The following is a 23,846-nucleotide window of genomic DNA, read 5'->3' on the forward strand; positions in this document are numbered from 1 at the left end:
AATGACGCCGTCGTTGAGCTCCGTCGCGCTGGGCCGTTCAATGCCGTACGACGACGCGGCAGCTGAGGATGAGCCCGTGTTAACCAGGTATCGGGCGTCCTGACCACCACTGGAGCCCACACCATTCCGGATACTACTGCTCAAGGAGAAGGGCATCGGTACCGTCGGCGGCCCACCGGAGCCGTCACCGTCAGGTGAAAGTCGAGGGCCACCATTCATGGCTTGAGCAGCAACAGCAAGCAGACACACGCACACGCACAGACGAAAACGTATGGGCAATTCGCCGTCTCCTCGCCCCGTTGACAGCACAGGCACGCCCACGTGCAAGTGCGCCACGCGTCAAGTCAAGCACGCGCCGCTTCAGTGCGGCTCGTTCGCTTTTTTCTGCAACCCCCCGCCCTCCCTCCTCTCTTCCTACACCTCTGCTCCCTCTCCCCCTTCTTACGGCTGAACGGCTGCCACTGTTCGGGTCGGGCACCAGGCGTGCGTGTGTCGATACTGTTGTGGGTGCCAACGCTCACGGCGATAGCGTCGCGCGTATTGCGTAGCTCGTCACGTCACTGGTTCGCGCTTGTGTGCCCTACAATAGAAAAGGAAAGGGAAAAAAGACGTGCGAAACCGTCGAGACCCGCTGTGTCCGAGACTTGATGCGGAGAGCAGGAGGAAGGGGCCTAGCGGCGAAGACCTCCGCCCTCCCCCCCTCTACCGTCGTCCAGTGAAAGAGCCCGCGTCAGCAGGAAAAGACAGAGGAGCTCACGGGCGTACCGTTGTCGCCGTGTGGGGGTCTCGCACCAGAGCACTCCTCGCCGGGGGAATGAGTGATGAGCGCCGGAAGAAAAGGCTACGCGGCTAACGAGAGCGCAGAGGGGTAGTGGCGTCTGGCAAGCCTCCGTCGAATCCCTCAGCCAAGAGGGTCAGGTAACCTTTGTTCGTCACGCACGAGTCGGTGAGGAGACAACCACTCTGCACAGGCAAAACGGAAGCACATGCACGGATAATTAAAGACAGTTAGCCTCTGGCAGTCGTGCAAGAGTGAGTAGCGGTGATTATGGCAGCTGTGTAGGCAACGTGCGCCAGTCCACCTTTCTCGTTTCTGTGTTTCTCCTCTGTTGTTTCGTTCTAGGCTTGAGTGAGGGTGTGGGCGCGGGTGACGTGTACGATGTGAGGGCGGAGGAAGGGCGAGCAGAAGGAGACAGCAGATGGCGCCGTGTGGAGTACAGGCAAACAGGGAGGTGGGGAGCATGGAGATGTGGCCGGACAGTGTAGGAGGGGGGGGTGAAGCCACCTGTCGTGGCGGGCAGGGCTGTAGAGCGGTAGCAAGTGGTGGTGGTGGTGGCGAGTGAGGCGACGTTTGGAGCGCTGATGCATGCTTCGGTAAAAAGAATGCAAGACACCCTCCAGCGCTCGGCGCACCCTCCTCCCAAACCACCATCAGCGCCATCTTCACTCATCACAATCCACATGTCTGCCCTTACCTCACAATGCTGCACGTGCTGGAGAAAGGAAAAGAGACCCGGTCCGTTCGTCTACACGCCTGCCTGCGTCTGTGTGAGCGCGCACACGTGCGCACGATCCTCGCTGTCCTCCGCCCCTACAAGGAGGCGCCAGCCGGCCCACGCAGGTTCCAGGTTGCTCATAATGCACCGCTCCCCGGCAACGCCGCTCACGCAAAACACGTACAGGCAGAGAGAGAAGATTGCGCCTTGCTTGCATGCGTGCCTCATCCACCCTTCTCTTGTCGCTGCCTCGCTGCCGCTTGTGCGGAGAGCACAAGCCAAGATGAAGACAGTCACCCCGAGGCGTCCTCGCGGGCAATGGAAAAACGCCACACGCGGCGAGTGACTTCAAAAGACCGCAGTTTGAGCTGCAACTCATCGACCCTCTCGCGCACACGCGCGCAGAGGTAAGACAGGAAAAGTAAGCGAAGCCCTTTCTAGTCCGTGCACCCATTCCGGCACGAAACAGATCATCCAGCAGACACGCACACACAATCACAGCTCACCCGCCTCCGCTGCACCACAGTTGCATCCTGCTCCTCCAGGACGAGCCGCCTTGCCGTCGAATCGGGCCATGCGTCTAGTGGGCCCTTCCCGACACTCCTCGTCCCGTCTGCCGCATACGCCCCCGCACGGGTAACAGGGGTTCGTCCAGGTGCATGCCTGATGGGCCCGAGGAGGAAGCTGGCCAGCTGCAGGTCAAAGCCCTCTGGAGGCTCTGTACCCCGTCTGTGCGTGTGGGAGAAGAGATGAGCTTCGAAAAACACGCGCACGCCCATGCGCTCAGTCACCGGCGTCTCCCCTAGTCAGGCGGCCTTCGTCTTGCATGATTGGCGCATTGCGTGTCAACTACCTTTGCCGGATCTGCCGACGCCTAGACTGCGTGACACACGCCTCAGCAGTTCAAATCGCGGCTTTGACGCCTCTTGTGAGGACACTGGTACCACTGTTGCCCCCGCTAGTGATGTAGAGAACGCCTGCGGTCGCGCGGAAGACGTGCGCTGCCTGGGGCTCCGAAAGCGAAGGTCACTGCCCCGATGGCTCCCTCTGGTGACTCCCTCCGCCGCCGCGGAGACCTCCCACCCCAAGTCCAGTCCTGGGTCTCTGCGGCGGGCCGGCGAGTCGTTTCTCCCGCGAGGGGGCACAGAGGTGCAGTCGGCTGATGAAGCGCGTACCGTGAACCTAGCACCGTGGTTGCGGCCGCTGGGAGTCGATGGTGGGGCGTCGGATCGACGGGTGGCAGCGGCGCGTCCCGCCAGCAGATCAACCTTTCCTTTTGCGAGGGAAGATGGCGTCACAGACAGCGCGCCACCCCCGCTTCTTCTCTCAGTCCCTCGGCTTTCGCGTTGGTCAGGGTGGCGGGCGGGCCACATCTTGTCAAGGTCGAAGGGGTTCATCCCGCGCAGCGCACGTGCCCGCTGGAGGCGCTGCACCGCCAGCATCCACAGAGCGCGGCCGTACGACAGAACCGGCGATTGCGCAGCGCCGCCGCTGAGACTCGACGAGTCGGCGAGAGCGCCACTATCGCCGCCGCCGTCGCAATCACCTCTGTCCGCCACGTCGTGCTGCATCGCCAACAAGAAGAGTACCCAGTCGACACGCTGCTGAAAGTCAAGCACGAGCAACACTGCATCCTGCGGCACGTCGATCCGCTTGAACTGGGGGATGATGACGTAGACTCGATATGGGGCACATAACGGCCCCCGTACCTCAGCAAACAGCGGGCAGCGGTAGCGCCGAAGGACCTCGAAGCTGGCGGGTCCGCAGAGGACGCTGCCGACATCCTCCCAAGTCCTTGGGCCGCCAAGACCGAGGTCGCTCTCATAACCCATGACGCCGAACGGAACGTACACCCGAGAATACGCGCAAGGAAAGTGATGCAGCTCCCGCACACGTATCGGCCGAGTCGAGGCGGCAGTACAAGGAGACACACTCCGTCTCAGCAGCGTTGCCGCCGCCATGTGCGGTGGGAATGGCGACGGGGACGGGAATGGGAACGCTGCGGCACCTCTGCGCTGTGGCGGTGCGGCGTAAACTAACCGCTGCTGTTGTGGTGAAGAGAGCGATGGCGCAATGCCCCGCGGCGGGGCCCCAACGACGCCGCCGCCTCGCTCCGCAATCGCCTTCCCCTTCACGAACGTGCCAACGGGTGGCATCTTCACCAGACTGTTGCGCAGCTGCATAGATGGTGCAACAGGAACCGCAGCGCCAGGGAGCCGCGGTGGGTGAAACCGGGGTGGCTGTGCTGCCGCTGGAGACGAGGAGGCAGACAGCTGTGACATTCGGCTCATCGTGGCTGACGCACTGCCGATCCCAGCTACGTGCGACACGACTGTCGCAGGCGACGGGGAGCGAGATGCGAACTCGGCTGACGAGGCAGGCAATAACTTCAGCGGAGAGGGGCGCGGTGTCGGCAGCGGCACCTGCTCAATGCGATCGAGGTAAAACAGCAGCTCTTTCCCGTCCTTCGACAGCTTCACCAGAGATGGTACGCGGCGTCCCGCCAGCTGGACATCTACAGCAACGCCATGCTCCGAAAGCATGGCTTGAGCACGCAAGGCGGTGCGCTTGTCCATTTCATGCTGCACGGCGCGTCGGTTCGCCTGCAACGGATCTTTTAATTGGTTCCGTAAAGTCGGGCTCGTCGTTGCGCGAGAGGAGGTCAGCGCACTCCTGCCTGTTCTAACAGCGCCACTGCGGCGCGCGCCGTCCACAGCGGGTGTGGCGCATCGGTGCAGAGAAGCAGAGCGAGAGGAGTCTACGCGCCCGTCATACAGGGGACTGCGCGTCCGTGAAACCGGTGGCCTCGCACTGCCTCCAGCCCCGGAGGCGCTGCGTAACGCCCGAAACGGCGACACAGACGCCGGTAGCCGGGAAGAAGAGGATGACAGGTCAGACGCCGTCGAATCATCTTTCCAGGCCGTGCCGCGCCTCGCGGAGACGTGGAGATGCGTGGACTGAATCGCGGCGATCCGATCCGGTGCGGTCGACCCGATGGCTTCGCCGCCGCGGCCGCTGTGTCCGCCCGATAGAGGTGACGAGATTAAGTCGCGCTCGGCGTCGTCATTTGTGGACACCGTAAGTGCGCTCTGATGCTGTATCGGTGACGATGCGGCGTTGGGGGACGTGGAGATGGAAAACTGCGCCGGCGCCGCCAAAGCCGGCTTCCCCGTGCCAACGCCATCGGCGCGAGAGGCCGAGGGCGACGACGCAGATCTCTGCAGCTTGACAGTAGACGGCGCTGGCGCCTTTGCCCGTCGCCTTGCTTTGACTTGAGCGTCGGACGAGGGAAGTGGTAGTTGCGTCGAAGTAAGCAAGTCCTCGTCCAGGGAGCCACCAGCAGATCGCTCGGTTTCCTGCATGGCCTCTCCGGCCACTCGCCCATTGGCGTGAGCAGGCGTGGCCAAGCAGTGCTGGCGCGACTCTGCCGCGTGTCTCTGCACGAGATCGTTGGAGGAGGAGGACGGACGCGCTCGATGTGCCGCCATCGTCTGCTCTGGTGTTGCCTCCCGGTCAGCGGAAGCGGTGATCTGCGTCGACGCAGATGGCGCACCAGCGCTGCGGCGACCGCCGCCAGCAACAACACTTGGGTCGATAGTTACATCACTGTTGCTGGTGCGCGTCTGCTGCGCTGTCGCTGAGACCCTCTCCGTGATGTGCCCGCGCTGAGCTGCTGCAATGCTGCAGGCCTTGCCATTTGCAGCCACTGGGATCAGCAAAGAGGAAGACTCCGTCGTGGACACCGCATCGACTGCAGGCGCGGGGGCTGCTCCCACATGGAGCGAAGGTGACCGCCCCATCACCAACTGCGTCTGCTCTCGCAGCCGCTCCAGCTGCTGTGCGTGCAGGTGAATAGCGATGAGCTCGTCACTGGTCACGGCTTCCGGCTGGTCTGGCAACGCGGCACGCACCTGTGTCACACGGGCCTGCGCAGCAACCTGCACCGCCATCTGCCGAGCCATCTCTCCGCGGAGGTGTTCGGCCACGTCGCGATCGCGGACGTCGCTGAGGCGCTCGTAGCGCTGCTTCTGGTGCTCTGCCACCCCGTCCTGCAGGGCGAGCGCGTGTTCGCTCTGCCGCTGCCGTCGCACAGCCAGTCGCTCACGCATCGCCAACTCCTCGTGCATCGGCAGCGACTCATTCTCCACTACGGCCCCGCCGACGGTGGCCACCGCAATCGCCGACGGCAAGAGTCCTGCCTGGAGTGCATCAAGCGGTGCGGTTGACGTTGTCAAAGCGCGTGAAGACGCAGCTGCAACAGCGGCGCCCGATCTTGTGTCGACGGTGGTTGCGAGAGCGAAGAGCGGCTTGTCGCCGATGCCTCCGCCGCGGTGCTCGGGTACCCGAGACGTTGGAGTGTACTTCGCCAGCCCGAAAGTGTCGAGAGGAGGTCGAGGTGGCGGCCGGATCGGAGGCTCCAGCTTCACACTGTCCTGAGCACCGCGCCACGCCGCCTCCCGGGCCGCCTGCATCTCTTGGGCGAGCGAGACGATGGAAGAGGTCTCATCTCGTCGACTGGCCCGCTGTGCTTGCCGCGTCTTTGCTGTTGGCGATGTCGCAGGTTTCGACGGGGGGCTGCACACCAGCCAGTTGTCATCTGAAATAGCGTTGGTGGAGCTCTTTTCCCCGGCGACACTCCTCTGCGGCAGATGCTGTGCTTCTGCCAGGTTTTGCCGGTCATGTACGGGGGCGGCATTCGTGCCAAAGTACTCGCTAGTGCCTATCTCGTTGCCTTGGTGCTCGCAAAGACCGTAGTTCGCCAACGGAGCAGTATCGCGAGCCACCAGCGCCGAAGTCCCCGAGGAAACGTGTCTTGTCTCACCATGAGACCATTCCTGTCGCTGCTTCTGCTGCGTGAGCATCGAACTACGCTGAGCCGTGTCGGCAGCGCGAAGTGCCGCCAGCCGCGCAGACAGGGTGTTCACCGACGATGGCGACGGCAGGGGGGCTGGTGCAGTCGTGGAAAAGTACGAGTCATCCGCTAGGGCCCGCGGGGGCTGTGTGTGACGGGTGCGACTGCAATCAGGCGTCAGCGACCTTGATCTCGTCGTGGACGGCGTTGTGGCAGCGAGAGACGCCGGCAGCGCAGCTGGAGACGGCCAAGATAGCGGAGCAAAAGTTGCCTCGCGGTCCGTCGGAGCCGTCGCCGTCGCTGCAGTCGTCGACAACGTGGTAAACAACCGTGCAGGTCTGACAGCAGTGTCAGCGAGGATCTCCGTGTCGGTGTTCGCCCTCTCCGCGAAGTTGGTACCTGCAGCGGAGCTTTGCCCCTTCGAGTATGGCGGCAGTGGCGGCGCGAAGGTGATAGATGCTGCAGTGTGGGCATTGTGAGCACCTGCTACAGGTGTTGCAGAGAGTGTCGAGGCGGCGGTCGACGCAAGAGCTGCATCAGCCAAAGAGGCTGCGGTGAGACCTCCTTGTCCCATCGGCGCGGGTCGGTAGGTGTGTCGGCCATAGACCCGCCAAAAGTCCAGGGCTGCTGCATAGGTGGCCGAGAGAGCCGTCCCGGCCTCCGTCGTTGCGCTGGCAGTGGAGGCACTTTCGCGGGAGTAAGAGGCCGTAAATGGCGTGGCGACGGAGGGGCCTGGGGTGGGCGAGCCCTTGCTCACCGGCTCTGAATGTCGCGTTGATGGTGGCTGGCATACCGGCAAGGTGCAGGCTTCTGCGCTCCTAGGAGCAGCGGAACCTTGCCTGGCTCTCAACAGCGCCAGCGCCGCAGCGCAACTCGTCGGGCTGCCATGCAGTCGTCGTCCATCGCCCTGATCCTTGACCTCCCAGCAGTTAACTCGCGGGAACGAGGCTTCCGCACCAGCAGCAGCACTTCTTGATGCGGCGGGGCTGGAGGCACGCTGTGCAGCCCCCAAGACGTCGTCGATATTGCGCATCACATCCTGTAGTCGCGCACGGATTGCCTCGATCGAGTTGGAGAAGGGAGTCTCAGTCGCAAAGCCGTCACCAGGGGCAACAACGGTGCTCGTCGCGAGTGGGCTCTGTGCACTGTGGGCACTGGACATCGGCGGTGATCCGCTGAGTGCCGTACCTCTACTCGTCTCCGTCGGGCGGCGCAGCAGGCTAGGCGTTCGAGCGGAGCTGTCAGACGGACGTGCGCACAAGCGCGTCGCTTCGCGTGTGCAGGCGAAGAGGAGGGGATGTGTGGGTGTAACGAGTGGCGAGGTGCCCGAGGTTTACGCTGCAGGACGCCCACAACGACGACAGGTAAGCCTCGCGTGAAGAAAAAGATGTGCAAAACAGAAGAAGGCAGTGAGAGAGATCTAAGAAGTGGCCAAAGAAAAGACGAAGCAACAACCTCTAAGCTGGTTCCTGTGTATGGGTGGGTTTAGGTCCTCGGTGTGTGTCGCCTGCCCTCTCTCAGGCCTGCAAGCGCACATGCACGCGTGCAGAGGGGGGCGGAGTGACGGAGAAACGACGAGAACAGAGGAACAGGAACGAATGTAGAAAGGGGTAAATCGATGGGTGGGCACGTGCCTGATGTGCAGTGATGTCTGTAGAGGGGCGCGATAGACCACTCGAACACGGACGCGCGCCAGTGCCCTAAGTGCACGCGCGATGCGCGAAGAGGCGACGCACAGCGTTCGATTTTCAGAGAGTGAAAAGACAACGTCGGCGAGTTGGAGCACCGGTGTCCGAGGCATCGCCACATAAACAAGAGAGGGGGCGGGGGACGAAGATGGTGTGCAAACAAAAGAGGAGTGGCGAGTAGCAGCTCTGACGGCTTTGCTTGTACTCGGCGTTCACGAAAGCCCTCACGACAGGGGAGGGACACACACCTCGGCGCGTGGCATCTCAGGGCCCCAGCGACCCCTGCACTCTCTCTTTCTCTGTGGGTGGGTCTGGGGGGAAGCCAACGCAGCCCTCCTATATCCATGCCACATGCCGAACCACTTCTGGTGGTGACAGGGCCAGGTGCCTACGACGTAGAGGGGTGGCGAGTGCGACGCATCCCTGCTGACGTCGGCGGTCGTGCCCTGGACGGCGGTGCGGCGGGGCGACCTGCGACTGTGAACAGGTCTGTGCCGTCCACATGATGGGCAGCGTGCCCACGTGACTCGAGCGTACGTCTCACCCACGGCGGTGACACTGCCCGCTGGTGAGGGAAGCGGCTGTGAGGCGACCTGCGCGCCGCGGGGTGGTGGGCGGAGATTGAGGCGCAGGCCGTGCTCAGATGACCGAGCCGGCGCATTTGGTGTACCACGTGTGTTTTTCTACGGCTGCCTCGCACCACACCCGTGGGTGGGGTGGGTGAGGGGCCTGTGACGGATCAGAGGGGTGTCGAGCGGGGTCGAGGATACGCTGCATGGCAACAAATGGGTATGGTTGGAAAAAAGCGTGCCATGCAACGACAAACATGTCAACGTGTGTCCGCATACGCACACCACCAAGGGTTCACGCGACCTCTGTTGCACTAGAGCTATGTCAAGGAGCCGGGCCTACGGACACCGTCTGGCGTTGTTCAGCTCACGCCAACTCTGCGGCATATAGCGCAGGCTGGGTCCAGGATTACGTTCAACGAGACTGCAACACAGCACAGCCACGGCAGCATCAAGCGGCGGCGTATAGCTGTAAAATCGCTGACACGATTCGTCGTGAGCCAGTCCAAGCGTGATCACGAGCATAAGGCTCTCCCGCACAGCACCAGCCCAGACATGTCCGCCGATACCAAGATCCCGCAGCCGTACTCAAGGCCACTGCTGCAGGTACTTGGCCTCCCCACACAGAGAGTAGGGGACTAGGCTCTGACATCACTGTGAGATGGTCGGCATCATGAGGGCACGAAAACGAGCGAGAGACAGAGAACGCAGTGGCAGAGAGAAAAGACAACCAAGTGGAGAACGGGGGGGGGGGGGCGCTGCCATGCAGAAAAGGAATGGTTTCCGTGAGCGTGAGGAGGAGGAGGCGATGGCGGCGGCGGCGGCGGCAGTGAAAAGGAAAGTCAATCACCCCAACGCAAGCGGGGTGAGGAACGAGGGTGTGAGAAGGGCAAAACGAAGGGACATCGGGAAAAAAAAGCTCAACGGAGACAGAAAAAAAAGGCATGACAAGTGCTGAGGCGAGCAATGGAGAGGCGACCAGTAAAGAGAGGCGGGTCGAAGCACCGCGCCAGTATCCACCGCCTACACCCTCCCCCTCTCCCCTCCCTCCCTCCCTCCCCCCGTTGTCCTTGTGTGTGTGTATGTGTATGGTGGGGGGAGAGGGTGGAGTGGTTCCCTTTTCTTCTTTGTTTTATGCAGCCCGTCTACCACAGCCACCAACACGACCACCACCACTCCGGTAGCACGGTCTGCGTCGGAAGCCGTCCAAACATGCAGTACGTGTTGCCCCACCTCTTATCCTCGCCTACCGCGAACGCAAAACAGGAGAGCCACTAAAAATACACGCCATCCGCATGCGTGCGCGCCGGAGGAGTGCCGAGGGCGCGCACAGCGTACGCAATGGATGACGAATCATTAACTGAGGCGAATATGAAGAGCGGAGGGGGAGGGCTGAGAAGGACACACGCGTGGTTTCAGATGAAAGCGAGGGTGAGACGAGAAAAGAGAAGCTGGGTGAGGACACACACACACACGCACACATGTACTTGAGAAAACGCAAGCGTGTGATCCGCCCTCGCTCCTCCGTCTAGTCTGCCTCGCGCCCTTACCCTGTCTGCACTTCACATCCAGCCTCAGCGCCTCACCGCTTCGGCTCGAACCTGTGAAAGACGATACTCGAGCCAATCACGAGCACTGCGCCGAACACAAAGGCCAAGCTGGGCTCATACCCGTCGATGACAGAGCACATCATCCCGCTAACGATCACGGCGACGCCGGTGGCAAACCCCTTCAAAATGTTGTCGGCGTACTTTACCACCATGGCGACCAGCAGACCGCCAAACGCGTGAATGAAGACGAGAGCCCACGTTAGAAAGTGATCGTAGCACTGCCAAAAGAAAAATGGCCGCACGGGGCAGTAGGTCGGGGCTTTGCTAAGCACCCGCGTCTCCGCAGCCGGAGCGGAGAAAATGCTCCAGTGCACGCGCTGCCCGCACTGCACACTCGCGTACCAGCTCGGGAAGACATCGAGGATCAGCATGGAAATAAACGCAATCGGGATGCCGAAGAGCGAGAGCTGGATGTTGCGTATGGACAAGGTAGGGTTGGTCGTCTTGATAACCTTCTCAAAGTACACGCTGGCGTAGCTGGACGACAGGCCAGACAGCACACACGCTGCAATCCCGGTCAGCGCGTTCCCCTGGGGCTCGTTGTCGTCGCCAGCGCGCAGCCCACCAGCCCTGCCGAGGCTAGGGGCCCTAGTCTTGCCTTGCAGCAAGTGTGGGGCAGCGGTAGGGAGCACTTCTGTGCTAGCCCTCGGTGCCCCGAGCTGCGCACCAAGCACCCCAGCAGTGAGCGCGGCAAGCGACAGCCACTGCATCGGGGAAAGTTTGCGGCCCAACAGCCAGACAGAAAATATGGCAGTGAATAGTAGCTTTGTCTGCGACCAGATTTGGAAGGAGACGGCGTCGAGGTTCGACAGCCCTATGAAGATCAAGAAGTTCTGGATGTTAAACAGGAAGGCTGGCACAAACAGCTTCAGCGTGTCGCGCTTGTAGACAGAGGCGGACAGCATGGAGGAGTAGAGGAAGCAGAGGGTCTTCACCCGCCTGTACGTAAAGAAGAAACGGTGCTTGCGCACCGTCTCGGGGGCATCGACGCTGCAGCCCCATTCCCCATGCTCAGCAGCTCGCGCGTTAGCGCAGGCCGACGCGTTGCTCGGTCGAGCCAAGGACGTCAAATAAGGCGATCGTCGCAGCTGCCTGGGAGGCAGTGCTGTGATGCCGAGAGTCGTTCTACTGCACTGTGGGCTCGTCACTTGTGGCACACCCGGTGCGTCGTGATCCGCACCGAACCCGTCCGCCACGTTGTGGCCGCCCTCCCCAGAGGCGTTGCCGACCGCCATAGCTAGCGGAGGCGATGCTGAGGAGGGAGGGATGTGCACCTCCGACGACTCTTCATCCACAAGCAGCTGGGTCTCCTTACTCCCTGCCTGACAGGCCTTGCGCTCTACGTCGTTGACGCTGTCGTCCCTGAGTAGCAGCACATCGATCTCAAGCCCCGGCATCTTATGCACAGCGTTGTTGGCGCGGTCGCTCAAGGCGGTGTCATGCCGGTACTGCCTATACACGTCGTCTAGTCCGTAGAGGACGAGGCACATGACCATCTTGGCAATCTCCTGGTTCATGACTAAGGTGGAGGTGTGGTAGTTGTGCGCCGCATCAACCCTCTTGCGTGATAAGCGGGTCATAACAACGAGCAGGCTGTTCTGCACCACGAGCACGATGAGGCTGACCATCGTCATCGAGAATATGTGGATGATGAGCACCATTCTTCGCGGCTAACCAAGGGCACACACTCTCTCTGTTATGCGATGGGGTGGAAGGGAGCGTGTCACGTGTGCGACCGGTGCACGGATCGTCTTTTCGGTGAACCCTTTCCTAGGGCCAAACAGAAAACTTGGTAGATACTGGTGCGATGAGAGATGGTAGCGTGCGGTGTCGGCGTCACCGCTAGCCTGGTTCGACGGCTGTGTGTGAGCGCAAGCTTGATCGTATCCCCAACAACGTGGGGCCGGGGAGGGAGAGGGAGGGGGGCCTTTGTGTGAAGAAGAGGCAGAAACACACAGAAAAGCAAAGAAAAAAAGGGAGCGCCTCCCCCACCACCACCTCGTCGACGTCGCCGAGACTGGGTATAAGCGCGGCGCAGATGCGCACCTCGATCGAGCACACAGATATACACACACACAGAGAGAGAAACTCAGACACCGGCTCACGCACAGCTGAGACAAATAATAATAATAATCAGATGGTAGAGAGGGTGAGGAAGAGAGGAAGAGGTGAGGAAGAGGTGAGGAAGGGGGGAGGGAGGGGGCACGAGGAGGCAAACAGACGAACGAAAACAATTAGCGTCACGTATCAAGCGAGACACACATAGGAGAGAGGGGGCGAGAGAGAGAGCCGGACAAGATGAATGGAGGTGCCAAACAGAAGCCGAACGACGGCAGAGTGAGTGAGTGAGTGAGTGAGCAGATGATCCTGGCACGCAGCAACGCATAGGGAAATCGACACTGGAGAGAGGGTGGGGAGGAGGAGCCGAAAGGAGAGGAAGAGAGGAAGACGGAGCCAGGCAATGCTGCCTGACCGCTAAGCAAACCACTCACCGACACGCGAGCGAATGCGGGCACAAGCACGAGAAGAAGCACACACACACACACGCACGCACACAAGAAAACGCGCAACGCGAAAAAGCTGCTGCTGCTGCTGCTGCTGTTTCGCCGCCCTGTCACCCTTTCCCTCCGCGCTCCTATTACAAGGACAACGTCAAAAGAGAGAGAAGGAAACCAAGAGTACAAAACAAGTCGGAAAGCATAGCGAGAACGAAGAAATAGTAACGCGCACACATGAACACGCACGAGCAACGCACAGAGGGGGAGGGACAGACAGACAGGTCCCCCTCAAGTCGAGCAGAAACTCGTTAACCTCAAGAAAAGAGAAGTGCGCGAGAGCCACAGGAAGATGAGAAGGCGAGAGGAAGGGAGGGGGCACACACGCACACACACACAGCAAGGAAAATAACCCTACTGAAAACGAAAGCTCGCAGTCAAATGCGCAGGTGGAGGAGGAGGCGCGAGAAGGGTAAAGACAAGTGCGGAAGCGCAACGCATCACGGATGGCCCGCGCAGAACGTGCAGAAAGAGCGAGGAGACACACCAGCCAAACGCGCGCAAGTGTGCCAAATAACTTTACATGTATATATGAAAGGTGAGAAAACAGGCCACACCCAATGGATAGAGTCAGGAGTGGTGGTGGTGGTGTGGAAGTAGCAGGGTTAAGTAGAGCATACGCCTCCTGAGATCCGAACGACAGTACGATTATATATATATATAATAAACGCCCCTTCCCCCTACCCGGAGATGAAAAAAAAGGCCCCGACAACCTAGAACGACTCCGCGGATGCAAAGACCGCGAAGACGCACACAGACCACGGAATTCGCTCCTCTCTTCCCGCGGTCCTCTGTCGTGCCAATACAAAGAGGCGATGTCCGGAGAGAAAGAGATCGAGAGATCGACACTGTGAGAGCGACGGAGAAGAAGCCTTTCTATTGGCAAGTGTGTGTGTGTTTGTATGCGGTGGAGGGAAGGGTTACTGCAGACAGATGCCAGTTGTATTGATAGTCCGTGTTTCCAACTGAATAACGGCACTTCGTTGAAGCGCTGCGCTTCCAGTGCGTGTTCCTCTACCCCGGCTTTCGAAGGACCTCCCACCAAGTCGAAGGTCGAAGACCCGGAAACGGTCAAGTGAGAAAGGCACACAGGAAGATACAAGCAGGGAAAAGGGAGGAGGGGGAGGAGAAGGTCAGTCAGCGCGAAAACAGCAGCGCAACTTCTCCGCACGGGAGGGGAGATGCACAGAGGAAAGCATTTTCGCGCCCAAAGTGTCCATCCGCCGCCATGCGACGGTGAGATCAGCTTGGCTCGACACTTCTCTAGCCCGTCACAGGCCCCCACCCACCCACGGGTGTGGTGCGAGGCAGCCGTAGACACAAAGGGAGACATTCACGAAGCAGCATTACAACGGTGGCCCGTGTGATCCTTGTCACTGCCGTTTATAAGGTCGTGCTCGAGCATCGCTCGTGAGCACTCTCGCCTTCATCTGTATCTCTGTGAGGCTCGCGCTAGCGAAATCGCTAGAGCATCTGTTCGGTCCCGCGGACATGAGTGCTGCTTAGCGGTAACGCGCACTTACTTGATCGGCAGTCCCCCATACAGCAGGCGGCTTGCGCATCCGCGCCGAGGGGGCTGAGCACAAGAAAAGCAACCGAGACAAATCGGAGCAAAGAAAAAGTAAACACGCCAAAGACGCACGTGCACGCACACTCAGCAAGAGAGAGAGACACGAAGAGTCACCACAGCGCCCTCACTGCTCCACATCTGAAGCCTACAGACACACCCCGATCACGCAAGGGAGAATGCGAAGGGGAAGAGCTCACTATTTTCCTTTTTTTCATCTGTGGGGCTTCCTCCTGCCGCCTCTCACATCCCGACCCCCACCACCACCCACTACCAGCCCAAGCTCTGCGGCGTCGGCTACCCGCTTCCCCTTACTTTTGTGGCGGCGCCGGCGAGGGTGGCGGTGTCTCCCACGGCATGCGCTCCTGCACGTACCCGTTCGGGTTGCTGTTCTCGATCTTGCGCAGCTTGTTTACCCGATCCTCGATGTAAAACTGCGAAGAAGGGTAGTCCACGGTCGGGATGTACTTGTGGTCACGCTTCATCAAGCCGCGCTTGTGCGCCATGAAGTCACGCGTCTTGGCGCGCTGCTCAGCGGCAAGCTTCGCCGCGATGTTCGCACGCGCCATTGGAGTGTCGTTCGTCTTGGGGTGATGCGTGTCGAGTGCGCTCTTCACGCCGGCTATGGTGGCTGCCACAGAGGCGGCGGAGGGCCGCTTCGTCGCGCAGTGGTGCACTTCCGCAGAGGATGGGTTATGGGTGGAGATCACTTTCACCTCATGTGTTTCGGGGACGATCATCTGAAACTTGCTATGGTGCTCAGGCGTCGTAAAGTCAGCGTAGCAACGCCCCTTGCCAGGGGCTTGCGGGACCTTGCGGCTCATGACCCAATCCGGGGTGAGGTGGGCAGCTGCCTTGCTCGTGGGGAACAGGTCACCATGGCCGCTACGCAGGAGAAGGCAGCGACGTAGCATTTTCGCTTCTTTCGTTGAATGCTGGACGGTATCGGTGCCACGGCGTATCAAAGGCTGGCGATGCAGGGAGAGAGGGAGAGCGGACCGATGCAGGGAAAGAAAAAGGGATGGGCGCAACAAAATGCCACCGACTCCGCCACACACGCACACGCGGGAGATCGAATGACTACGAGAGCGTGAAACAAAAGGGAGAGAGGTGCCGCCTACGCCTTTGGCTTCGCTCTGCTCTGCAGCAGGCAGTGGACAACAGACACGCGCAAGACGAAAAAAGAAAACGAGAAGAGCCGTGAAACCAGCAAGAAGTCAAAGAAGAAGGGCCCGTATGCACGTACGTACACCCACCCAAGTGTGTGTGGGTGTGTGTGGGGGGAGGGGGGAGGGGTGACCTCTGCGCACAGCGGCAACTGCGCCTGCGACCGGGTGCACAAGCAGGGACGACAGAAAAAAGGGCGAAGCAAGGGAGGCGCGAGGATGTCGCGTGGAGGCGCAGGAAGGCAGCGGAGGGGCACAGCTATAACTACAACTACAGGGAGAGAGTGGGAAGTCTAGGTGAAGCTACTGCTACTACTAAAAAAAAAGAGAGACAAGGGGCAAGAGGAGGAGACCGTCAGAGAAGATGTAGACGCGCCCCGCGGAACTAGATAAAGCGCGCACGCCCTCGCAACACGTGGTGGAAGCGAGAAGGCAAACCGCGTCGCACTAATGCGAGCTGTCCCGTCCCCGGTCACCGCCCACCGCTTTGCGTGTCCTTTGGTGTGCAGAAATACCCACTCAAGCAGGAAAAACGATTCGTGCAGCACGGCTGTACCGGTTATGCTTTCTTGTGCGTGACGCAGCGCATGTGCTCAAGGAAGCACGCACACGGCCAACGGAGTCCGCACACACACACGCACAGAGAGAGAGGGGGGTGGAAGAGGTGAAGGAGAAGAAAGCGGAGACGGTGATGGTGAGCCCCACACAGCGCACGCGAGCCCGTTCCGCACGTGGCCAAAGCCGTGTGGCGAAGAAGGGACGTACGAAAGGGCAGAGCCTGGCCACCGGCTCACCTCAGCATAGGTCATTTCGAAGCAAGCGCCAGAATAGTCCCTCCATTGATGTGGAGTCGGGAAAGAGAAGAGACTCATAGCCGCATTGGCCACCCCTCGCATCTCTGCCACGAACGACTGCGTAGAGCACGCGCTGCTGCTGCTGTGCAGGCGAGACACGGCTTATCCCATGGAGGAGGGGAAGGGCAAGAGCTTCAGCCTCTCCTCTTCGCAGGAGCGGGAGTGTTTTCCGAAGCTGCGCATGTGCGAGAGCAACGCCACGCCTACGAGAATACAGCGGCGGGCGCCTCAACAGCAGAGAGAGAGATGCTGCCGAGTACACTGGGACGACCAAAAACAGAAAAAGACACACGCACACACAGGTATGTATAAAAGCAGCGGAAAGAAGGTCCAGAGTGCGAACAGCAACGCAGCTGGCACGCGGCTCACTTGCGCATGGCATTCGTGCCTTCGTCCACGGCGTTTCCAAGCGCGCGCGGGTCGATCTTTCCACGGTGGTCAACGTAGTAACGCCTCCGCATACCAAACTGTCCCTTGACGAAGCTGTTTTCCGGCAGCGGTTCCGGGCAGTTTGGCTCATGCGTCGAAAAGTACTCGTGCAACTCGCGTTGGCGGCTTTGGTACTTGGCCTCCATCTCCTCTGTGTGGGGGCTGATCAGGTAGCGCTTGAGCTTCTTGTCCATATCTTTCTTGGGCACCGGCGGCCCACCCTGGACAAAGTGGCGCGCTATCATGAAGAGCGCCGACACTGACGCGACGGGAGATGACGACAACAACGCCGAGCTGTTCACGGAGGCCCTATGGCACACACGCGCATACATCAAGCGCTGCATCTGCATCGACGACAGCTTCGCTGCTCGCTCTCACACCCCTTTTTCTGAGAGTACTCCCACCTATCCACGGCGGTTGAGAGAGGAGGGGGGGACACCGTGTAGAGTTAGCGCTCTGCCGAAGAAGCAACCAGAGGGAGCCACCACTGACAGCTGCTGCGTGATCTGCGCCGCACAAATCGGTCTTCGATGCTGGCGATTTCTCGCGCAAGCAAGACTCCTGGAAAGAGAAACAGAGCGAGAAGCTAAGGTGAGCTGTCGATGCACATGTGGTTGTGCGCGAGGGGTCCCCGTTCACGCGAGTGCACGTTGGAGAGAAAAAAGCGAAGCATGCATGAAACAAAGCAAAACGCGGAGGAGAAGGCGGCAACGCGCTCGAGTGGAGCTGGCAGTTTACCTATCGAATGGTTGGCACAAGCGTGCTCCCTGTCGCAGGGGGTTGCCGAGACGCAACGACGTCCACGACCTCACCGCCGACACCAGCAGCGATACATCGCACTGACTGCCCCCGCCCTCCCCCTATGTTGAAGGTACTTGACCCTGTCACTACCAGGAGTGGTTCGGCATAGGCAGGGATAGAGCGGGGGGAGGGGGGGTGCATCGGCTTTCCACCACACACAGAGACAGTGCGGGGTCGCTGGGGCTTTGAGATGCCACGCGCAGAGATGTGTGCCCCGCGTCATCAGAGGAAGACTCTGTTTTTTTTTTGTGCAGGGTCGATAAGACGACGACCGTCACGAACGCTGCAGCACGTAGGACGGCAACTCAACGGAAGCCCGAGAGTGTACTCCCACACAAGGCTAAATCTCGTAGCAGCGTACCCAATCCCTCTACCACGTCCGCGCATCAGCGCGGCTCCTTCTGTCCTCAGTCCAGCCTGAGGCCGTGACAGCCGCATCCAGACATGCTCGCATCCACACACGTGCACGCATGCAGGCGCACGGTGCGGTGGCGACGACGACACGGGTGCGGGAAGCGGGAGGCTCAACATTTGTACACATTCGAACTGTCCGCATGGGTGCGTGTCGGTCCGCTCGTCGTTAAGGAAAGGCTTTTCATCATAGCGCTCCACGCAGCCACAGCGGCAGCAGCGGCGGGGGCAGGCCGCACAGCTGCTGCTCCTCTCGTCGGGTCGGTACATAAGCACGCGCACGCAGACAACTCACGACACACTGGCACCACCACCACACACCGCAGCATAGGGAGCACGCGAACGCGCTGCACCCACAACAATCACCCCCGCCATGAGCTCAGCGGGACCATCCAGGCATTACACATGGCAAGCACACGCACACGCGCGCACACATCGAGAGAGAGAAGCCGACCGTGTAGAAGGCGACAGCGAAAAGCAGATGGTGGGGGCAGTGCACACCTCACCACGTCTCACCATCTCGGTGTAGAAGGACCGCCGCCGGTATGCGCCTCGTTGATACGACCTTTTTTTGCAGAGCAGCACGCAACTTGTGGATAGAGAAGTGCGAGGGCCCAGGGAGCACTTGTGTCGTGTTGTGGCACGAATGGGCAGTGGAAGCGAGAGGCAGAAGGAGTTAAGGGGAGTAAGCGAAGGTTGGAGTGGCTCAAGAAGCCCTGGTGGTCATTCTCGGTGTTCAGGAGCTCTTCCCTCCCGCACGTCCAGAAGGTTTGTCAACGGTCCGGGGGCTTGCGGTAGGGAACCAGCAAGCCGAGAGCACAGCGGACTATGCAGCTGACTGCCAAACGCCGCCGACGAGACAGGGCAGAGAGGAGCAGGGTGGGCAGCTCACGCATGGGACGCAGGGAAGCGAAATCTCAGTGGTGATCCATTGGCGACCACGATGACGGAGACACCGAGCGAAGCCCTAGAATGTCCGAAGGGAGTTGGTGCCCTTCTTTTCGTTTTTTTGTGTGTGAGGGGAGGAGTTTCCGTGCTGTGTTCTTCCGCCGTGTAATGCCGCATGTAAAAGTCCTTCTCCGCGCATGCACGTGCAGCACGTGTGCTGCTGTTGGTGTTTCCAGCGCGGTTTTATGAAAGCAAGCCAAACCAATTTATGTAAGAAAAAGGGAAAGCGCGGACGAAGCATCAGCACACAGGCGTCAACGTCGCACAGACGAAGTCACACACACACACGCTCATGCTCACGTGCATGTATGCGCACGAGAGGAGACACGGGAACAAAAGCATGGTGGGCGGAGACCGACGTGGAGCGTGGAAACGAAAACGAAACTGAAGGAGAGGGCATGAGTGGCAGCATGTATACACACGACATCGGTGCTCCGAGAGGCAGGCCTACACAGCTACATAGGCCTATAGCACATCGACAGACATGGTTCACATGAGCAGATATCAGCAAGAGACATGATGATAACGACCATCACAGAGTAGGGAGGAGTCAGAGAGAGAGGGAGAGCCACTTAACCACAGGCGAGGGCAGCATCACAGGAGCAATGGGGTGTCGGTTCCTCTTGCCACCCTTCCCCGTGGACGGAGAAGGAATAGGTCGACGCGAGCGAGATCCAAAACAGGGCAATACGCACACACACACACAGGTGAAGGGTGGATGGAGGGAGGCCGAGAGACAAGGGGATGGGCAACGAGCTTGCGAAACAAACAAAGCAAACAACGCCGCGGAGCAAGGAGCCCCCATCCCCCCCCCCACCCAAAAAAAAAGAAAGCAAAGGGAAAGCAGAGGTGCCCGTAGTGAGCGCAGACTTTGGTCACGCCAGGGGAGGGAGGGGAGGGGTGATCTCGGCGGTTGGGCAGAGCGCCTCCCCCATCCTCTCCCCGGCCCAGCCACACAACACGCAACGCACGTGCACAAGTACATTGCCAGGAAAGCATGCCGGCCGTCCCGTCGTGCTGAACGGTGACACTTCCTCCTGCTGCTTTTCGTGTCGTCCGTTTTCGCTTCGAGAGCTCAACGTAGACTAACACAACATATCTTCAGAGGCAGTCACGGACATGGCATACGGACGTGCAGAGCGTTTGGGAGCACGAAGAGCTGAGCCCGTGAAGAAACACGCTCAGACAGCACATATGTCGTCGAAGACGGGCGGAGGGTGGTGGCGGAAGGGAGCAACACATCGAGAGGATGCAGCGAGGGGGGAGAAACATCAATGGAGAGAGGGGGAGAAACCAAACGGGGCGCACGTGGAAAAGATGGGAGATAGGAAAGGGGATAGCTTTCCCGCCCGGTGAGCATGAAGACGTCGGCACAGCTTTGGCGGGAGGCGGAGGAGGGCGGGGTACAGAGAACGCGCGAAAACAGTCTTGAGTGCGCGCAAGATCGGCGGTTTCTGTTGGCGAGTGCTTGGGTGTGTGTATCATTTCTTTCTCACAGGAGCTATGCATGTGCCCTTCACGTCGACACCGGCAGAAAGCGCTGAGCGACGCCTACTGCTTCTGCTCGAGCCTTTCGCCATAGTCCATGCCCTTGGGAGACACGAGCACCACGACGGAGTTTTCTCCCACCGATTCGCGGCGCTGCAAGGCACTGGGGCGATTGTTCAGCCCAGACAACTCGTTGGCGGCAGCGGTGGAGGGACTCTCGCGGCTGATTCCGAGTTCCTGTTCGCCGACCAGACTGTGCGCGCTCGTCCGTTGTGGCACATTCACCTCAAGCGACCGACCGCCAGGTGCGAGGATGCGGCAAGAGTGCACCTCGTCGTTCGATGAAGCACTAATGCTGGAGACATGCTTGTTTCGCAGCGATGGCGCCGCAATGCTCTTCAGCCCGCGCCGATCACGAGAGAAAGAAGAGTGTGCGGGCAAAGGGGGTGTAGGCGGCTCGCAGTCTGCCGCCATCAATTCGCCATCGTTCACCGCCTCGCCGCCGTCCATGAGCGGGCACAGCGGCACAGCCGGAGTCTCCACGCTGTCGTCCGGGTGATCGGAAAGCGTCCACTCGCCGCGCGTCGATGGCCGGAAGTTGAGCACCACCGACAGCACGCCGAGGACCGAGCCACAGATGGAGCCGGCGAGGATGTCGTCAAAGTGGTGGCGGTAGTCGGTCGTGCGGGAGACGGCGACGGTGATGGGCAAGATCAACGGAAGCAGCAAGAGCGTGACAAGCCAAAGTCGGCCCCCCTTGAGAGTACGGAAGAGACCCAAGAGATACAGACACGGTGGAACGTACCCCGCGAAGGCCGTGCTGCTGTGACCAGAGGGAAAGGAGAGGCGGCCCTCGCGCGCGGTGCGGCATCGCGCGTCGTGCGTCATCGTCTCCCAGCGGGCCTCTGTAATCCCCTCGCTCGCGAGCCGGGAAAGGAAGTCGGGACGCAGGCGGCCAGCGGACAGCTTCAAGAGGTTCACCAACGCGGAGGTCAGCACGATGCTCCACGTCTGCATCAGCACCCAGCCATTGACATGGAGCCACATGTTGAGCTTCCCAGCGGGGCGGCGCCAGCGTGTGCACAGCTCACCTGCGAAGTAGGCCGCCACAACAAAGACGGAGGCGACCACCACGGAATACGTCGGGAACACCTCCCCTCTCTTGAAGGGGTGACCGATGGCGGGGTCACTCCAATCGACGTCGCGGCAGTGGGGTTGGACCTTTTGTCCTACCACAGTGGCCACAACAGCGGTGATGATGATCACGACGTAGTCGGGTACCCGCCACAGGTAGAAATGGTGCCGGAGGTGCTTGAGGGTCATCATGGTTGCAGTGGTTGTGGCTGGTGTCGCTGTGCCTATCGGTGCCTTCGGTTTGAGAAATTCAGTGCCTCTACTCAGTTGTTGATGGCAAGCGTCACCGCTTTCTCGCAAGGAGTGAGGGGGAGACAAGGAGGCAAAGTGTGTGGCACGCGCATGTCTGGCTCGATGCGTGTGCAGGCAGCGTCCAAGTGCGCTCGTGCGTGCGGAAGAGCACGCCAGAGGAGTCAGACACTGATATAAGGTTCACAGATAACCGCCAAGCTTGACCGAAATGCGGCGCAGGACAGGGTTGGTTGTGTGTGCAGCAGCTGCTCAAGTGTGAGAGAAGGGGGGCAGAGGGGCCTCGCAGAACACAAGAAGAAACGTAGAGATGCGCGCAAGCGCGCGTGGGGAAGAAGCCAAATACCAGTGAGTGCAGCATCAGGGCTCATGCAGTGCAATGCACACGTGAGCCTCACACCCTACGCCATTTCGCCACTCTGCTTCTCATGAAGAGGCAACGATGAGGAGGGTGAGGGTGCCTCTCTAGACACACACACAGGTACACGCTCTCGCTCTCTCTGCAGCCCATCGGGGACGCGGCAGTGAAGCTTGACTGAGCATGGCGCAGCTTCATCGCAAAGGAACGAAAAAGACGCCTGGGTGGACCCCGTGGCCGTCTAACGGTGCGCCCCCACAGGGCAGACTCGCATCACTGCGATGGTTCGCCGGCTCTATTTCACTGGTGTATTGCGCACGCAGGCACGCCTGCACGCACTCGTAGAAAAATAAGAATAGTGAATATAAAAGCACAAGAGCCTGGTTGACGGCATCATCGGTCTGGTCCCCGCTGCCGACGAGTGCGTGCACGTGCGTTGGTATCCTAATGGTACGCAAGACGAGGCACCAGGTGTCCTGTGCAGTCATCCGCCACCATTGTAGCACTGACAGCGATCACTGCGCTGACGATGCCAATCGCGCTGCCGACGGCAATGTCGTCGAAGTAGTGACGGTTATCGAGAGTCCGTGAGACGGCCACTGTGATGGGGAGAATAAGCGGAGCAAGACCCATAAAGATGCGCCAAAGCGAAACGCCACTGCGGCGGAACGCCTGCAGCAAGTGCAGCACGTAAAAACAAAACGGAACGATGGCGGAAAAGGCGATGCTGCTGTGTCCCGATGGAAAAGAGACGCGGCCATCTTTGGGCACTGCGCACCAGTCAACGCCGGTGCTCTGGGGAGTGAAGCCCTCTTTGCGCAGGCGGGCAAGGAAGTCGGGGCGCAGTCGACCGGCGGAGACCTTTATCGTGGTCATTAAAACCGAGCCGAAGGCAAGTGAGAAAGCCTGTGTCAGAAACCAAATGTGTGCGTGGAAGAGAAAACGCTGCCACCGATGTGCAAGCGTGTGTGTGCGCGCCCTCTGCTTGCCGGGGGAGCTGGCTGCTGCGGGCCCACGGTTGTCAGTGTGCCCATCGTGGGTGTTGAAGGAAGCCCCCGGTGACACCGGCTCACGACTTGATGCAGCGTTCACCGTCGATGAGCCTACCTGCGCCTCCCGCGCCTCGATATTTGCAGACGACAGCGTCCTGATCACCAAAACGTCGATTTCTCCTTGTCTGTCCCCCGAGAGTGCAGAATCCATCAACGGTGAAGGGAACGTCAGGGGTGACGCGGCGTCGCAGCGACTGGGCCCCTCACCAGCATTTTGTGCTGCACCACCACCATCAAGCTGATCTTCCATCATAAGCCATTTGTTCTCATTACACGGATCGCGGGCCATCATTGCGTCGTACCGGTATCCCAGGCAGACATGGCGCACTGCCTCACCCACGACGTAGACGACGACTGGCAAGATGGAGATGAGGAGCAGCGTCCATGATGGGAAGGTCTCGGAATCCGTGTATGGAAAGCTGATACTTGGATCGGTCCATGAAAATGGCCGGCAGCTAGGGCGCACCATGCTTATGCCAAGCGCGAAGAAACCGCAGATGAGGCACAGGAGATAGTCATGCAGTCGGAAGGAGATGATGAAGCCCCACAAGGCGCCAGCGGTGCACGAGCCCATAGTCGCACCACCTTGTGCTCAGGAGAGGAGGAGGGGGAGGAGGAG

At 60.2% G+C, this 23,846-nt stretch overlaps 6 protein-coding genes across 6 annotated transcripts; all 6 read right to left on the reverse strand.

Moving 5' to 3' along the window:
- Nucleotides 1–2,341: 2,341 nt before the first annotated feature.
- On the reverse strand, nt 2,342–7,510 carry LMXM_18_0390 (conserved hypothetical protein; the record flags this gene model as incomplete). The annotated part of the gene is made up of 1 exon (XM_003874004.1): nt 2,342–7,510. The coding sequence occupies one exon, from the start codon at nt 7,508–7,510 to the stop codon at nt 2,342–2,344; it is 5,169 nt and encodes a 1,722-aa protein (XP_003874053.1).
- Nucleotides 7,511–10,187: 2,677 nt separating this feature from the next.
- Nucleotides 10,188–11,876, reverse strand: LMXM_18_0400 (conserved hypothetical protein; the record flags this gene model as incomplete). The annotated part of the gene is made up of 1 exon (XM_003874005.1): nt 10,188–11,876. One exon carries the CDS (start codon nt 11,874–11,876, stop codon nt 10,188–10,190), a length of 1,689 nt encoding a protein of 562 aa, XP_003874054.1.
- Nucleotides 11,877–14,648: 2,772 nt separating this feature from the next.
- LMXM_18_0410 (conserved hypothetical protein) lies at nt 14,649–15,251 on the reverse strand (the record flags this gene model as incomplete). Its single annotated transcript, XM_003874006.1, has 1 exon — nt 14,649–15,251. One exon carries the CDS (start codon nt 15,249–15,251, stop codon nt 14,649–14,651), a length of 603 nt encoding a protein of 200 aa, XP_003874055.1.
- Nucleotides 15,252–16,722: 1,471 nt separating this feature from the next.
- Nucleotides 16,723–17,136, reverse strand: LMXM_18_0420 (conserved hypothetical protein; the record flags this gene model as incomplete). Its single annotated transcript, XM_003874007.1, has 1 exon — nt 16,723–17,136. The coding sequence occupies one exon, from the start codon at nt 17,134–17,136 to the stop codon at nt 16,723–16,725; it is 414 nt and encodes a 137-aa protein (XP_003874056.1).
- Nucleotides 17,137–20,497: 3,361 nt separating this feature from the next.
- LMXM_18_0430 (hypothetical protein, unknown function) lies at nt 20,498–21,322 on the reverse strand (the record flags this gene model as incomplete). The annotated part of the gene is made up of 1 exon (XM_003874008.1): nt 20,498–21,322. One exon carries the CDS (start codon nt 21,320–21,322, stop codon nt 20,498–20,500), a length of 825 nt encoding a protein of 274 aa, XP_003874057.1.
- A 1,297-nt stretch (nt 21,323–22,619) lies between these two features.
- On the reverse strand, nt 22,620–23,801 carry LMXM_18_0440 (putative phosphatidic acid phosphatase; the record flags this gene model as incomplete). The annotated part of the gene is made up of 1 exon (XM_003874009.1): nt 22,620–23,801. One exon carries the CDS (start codon nt 23,799–23,801, stop codon nt 22,620–22,622), a length of 1,182 nt encoding a protein of 393 aa, XP_003874058.1.
- Nucleotides 23,802–23,846: the final 45 nt, after the last annotated feature.

The sequence above is a fragment of the Leishmania mexicana genome, chromosome 18, assembly GCF_000234665.1.
Source record: "Leishmania mexicana MHOM/GT/2001/U1103 complete genome, chromosome 18".
Lineage (NCBI taxonomy): Eukaryota > Euglenozoa > Kinetoplastea > Trypanosomatida > Trypanosomatidae > Leishmania > Leishmania mexicana.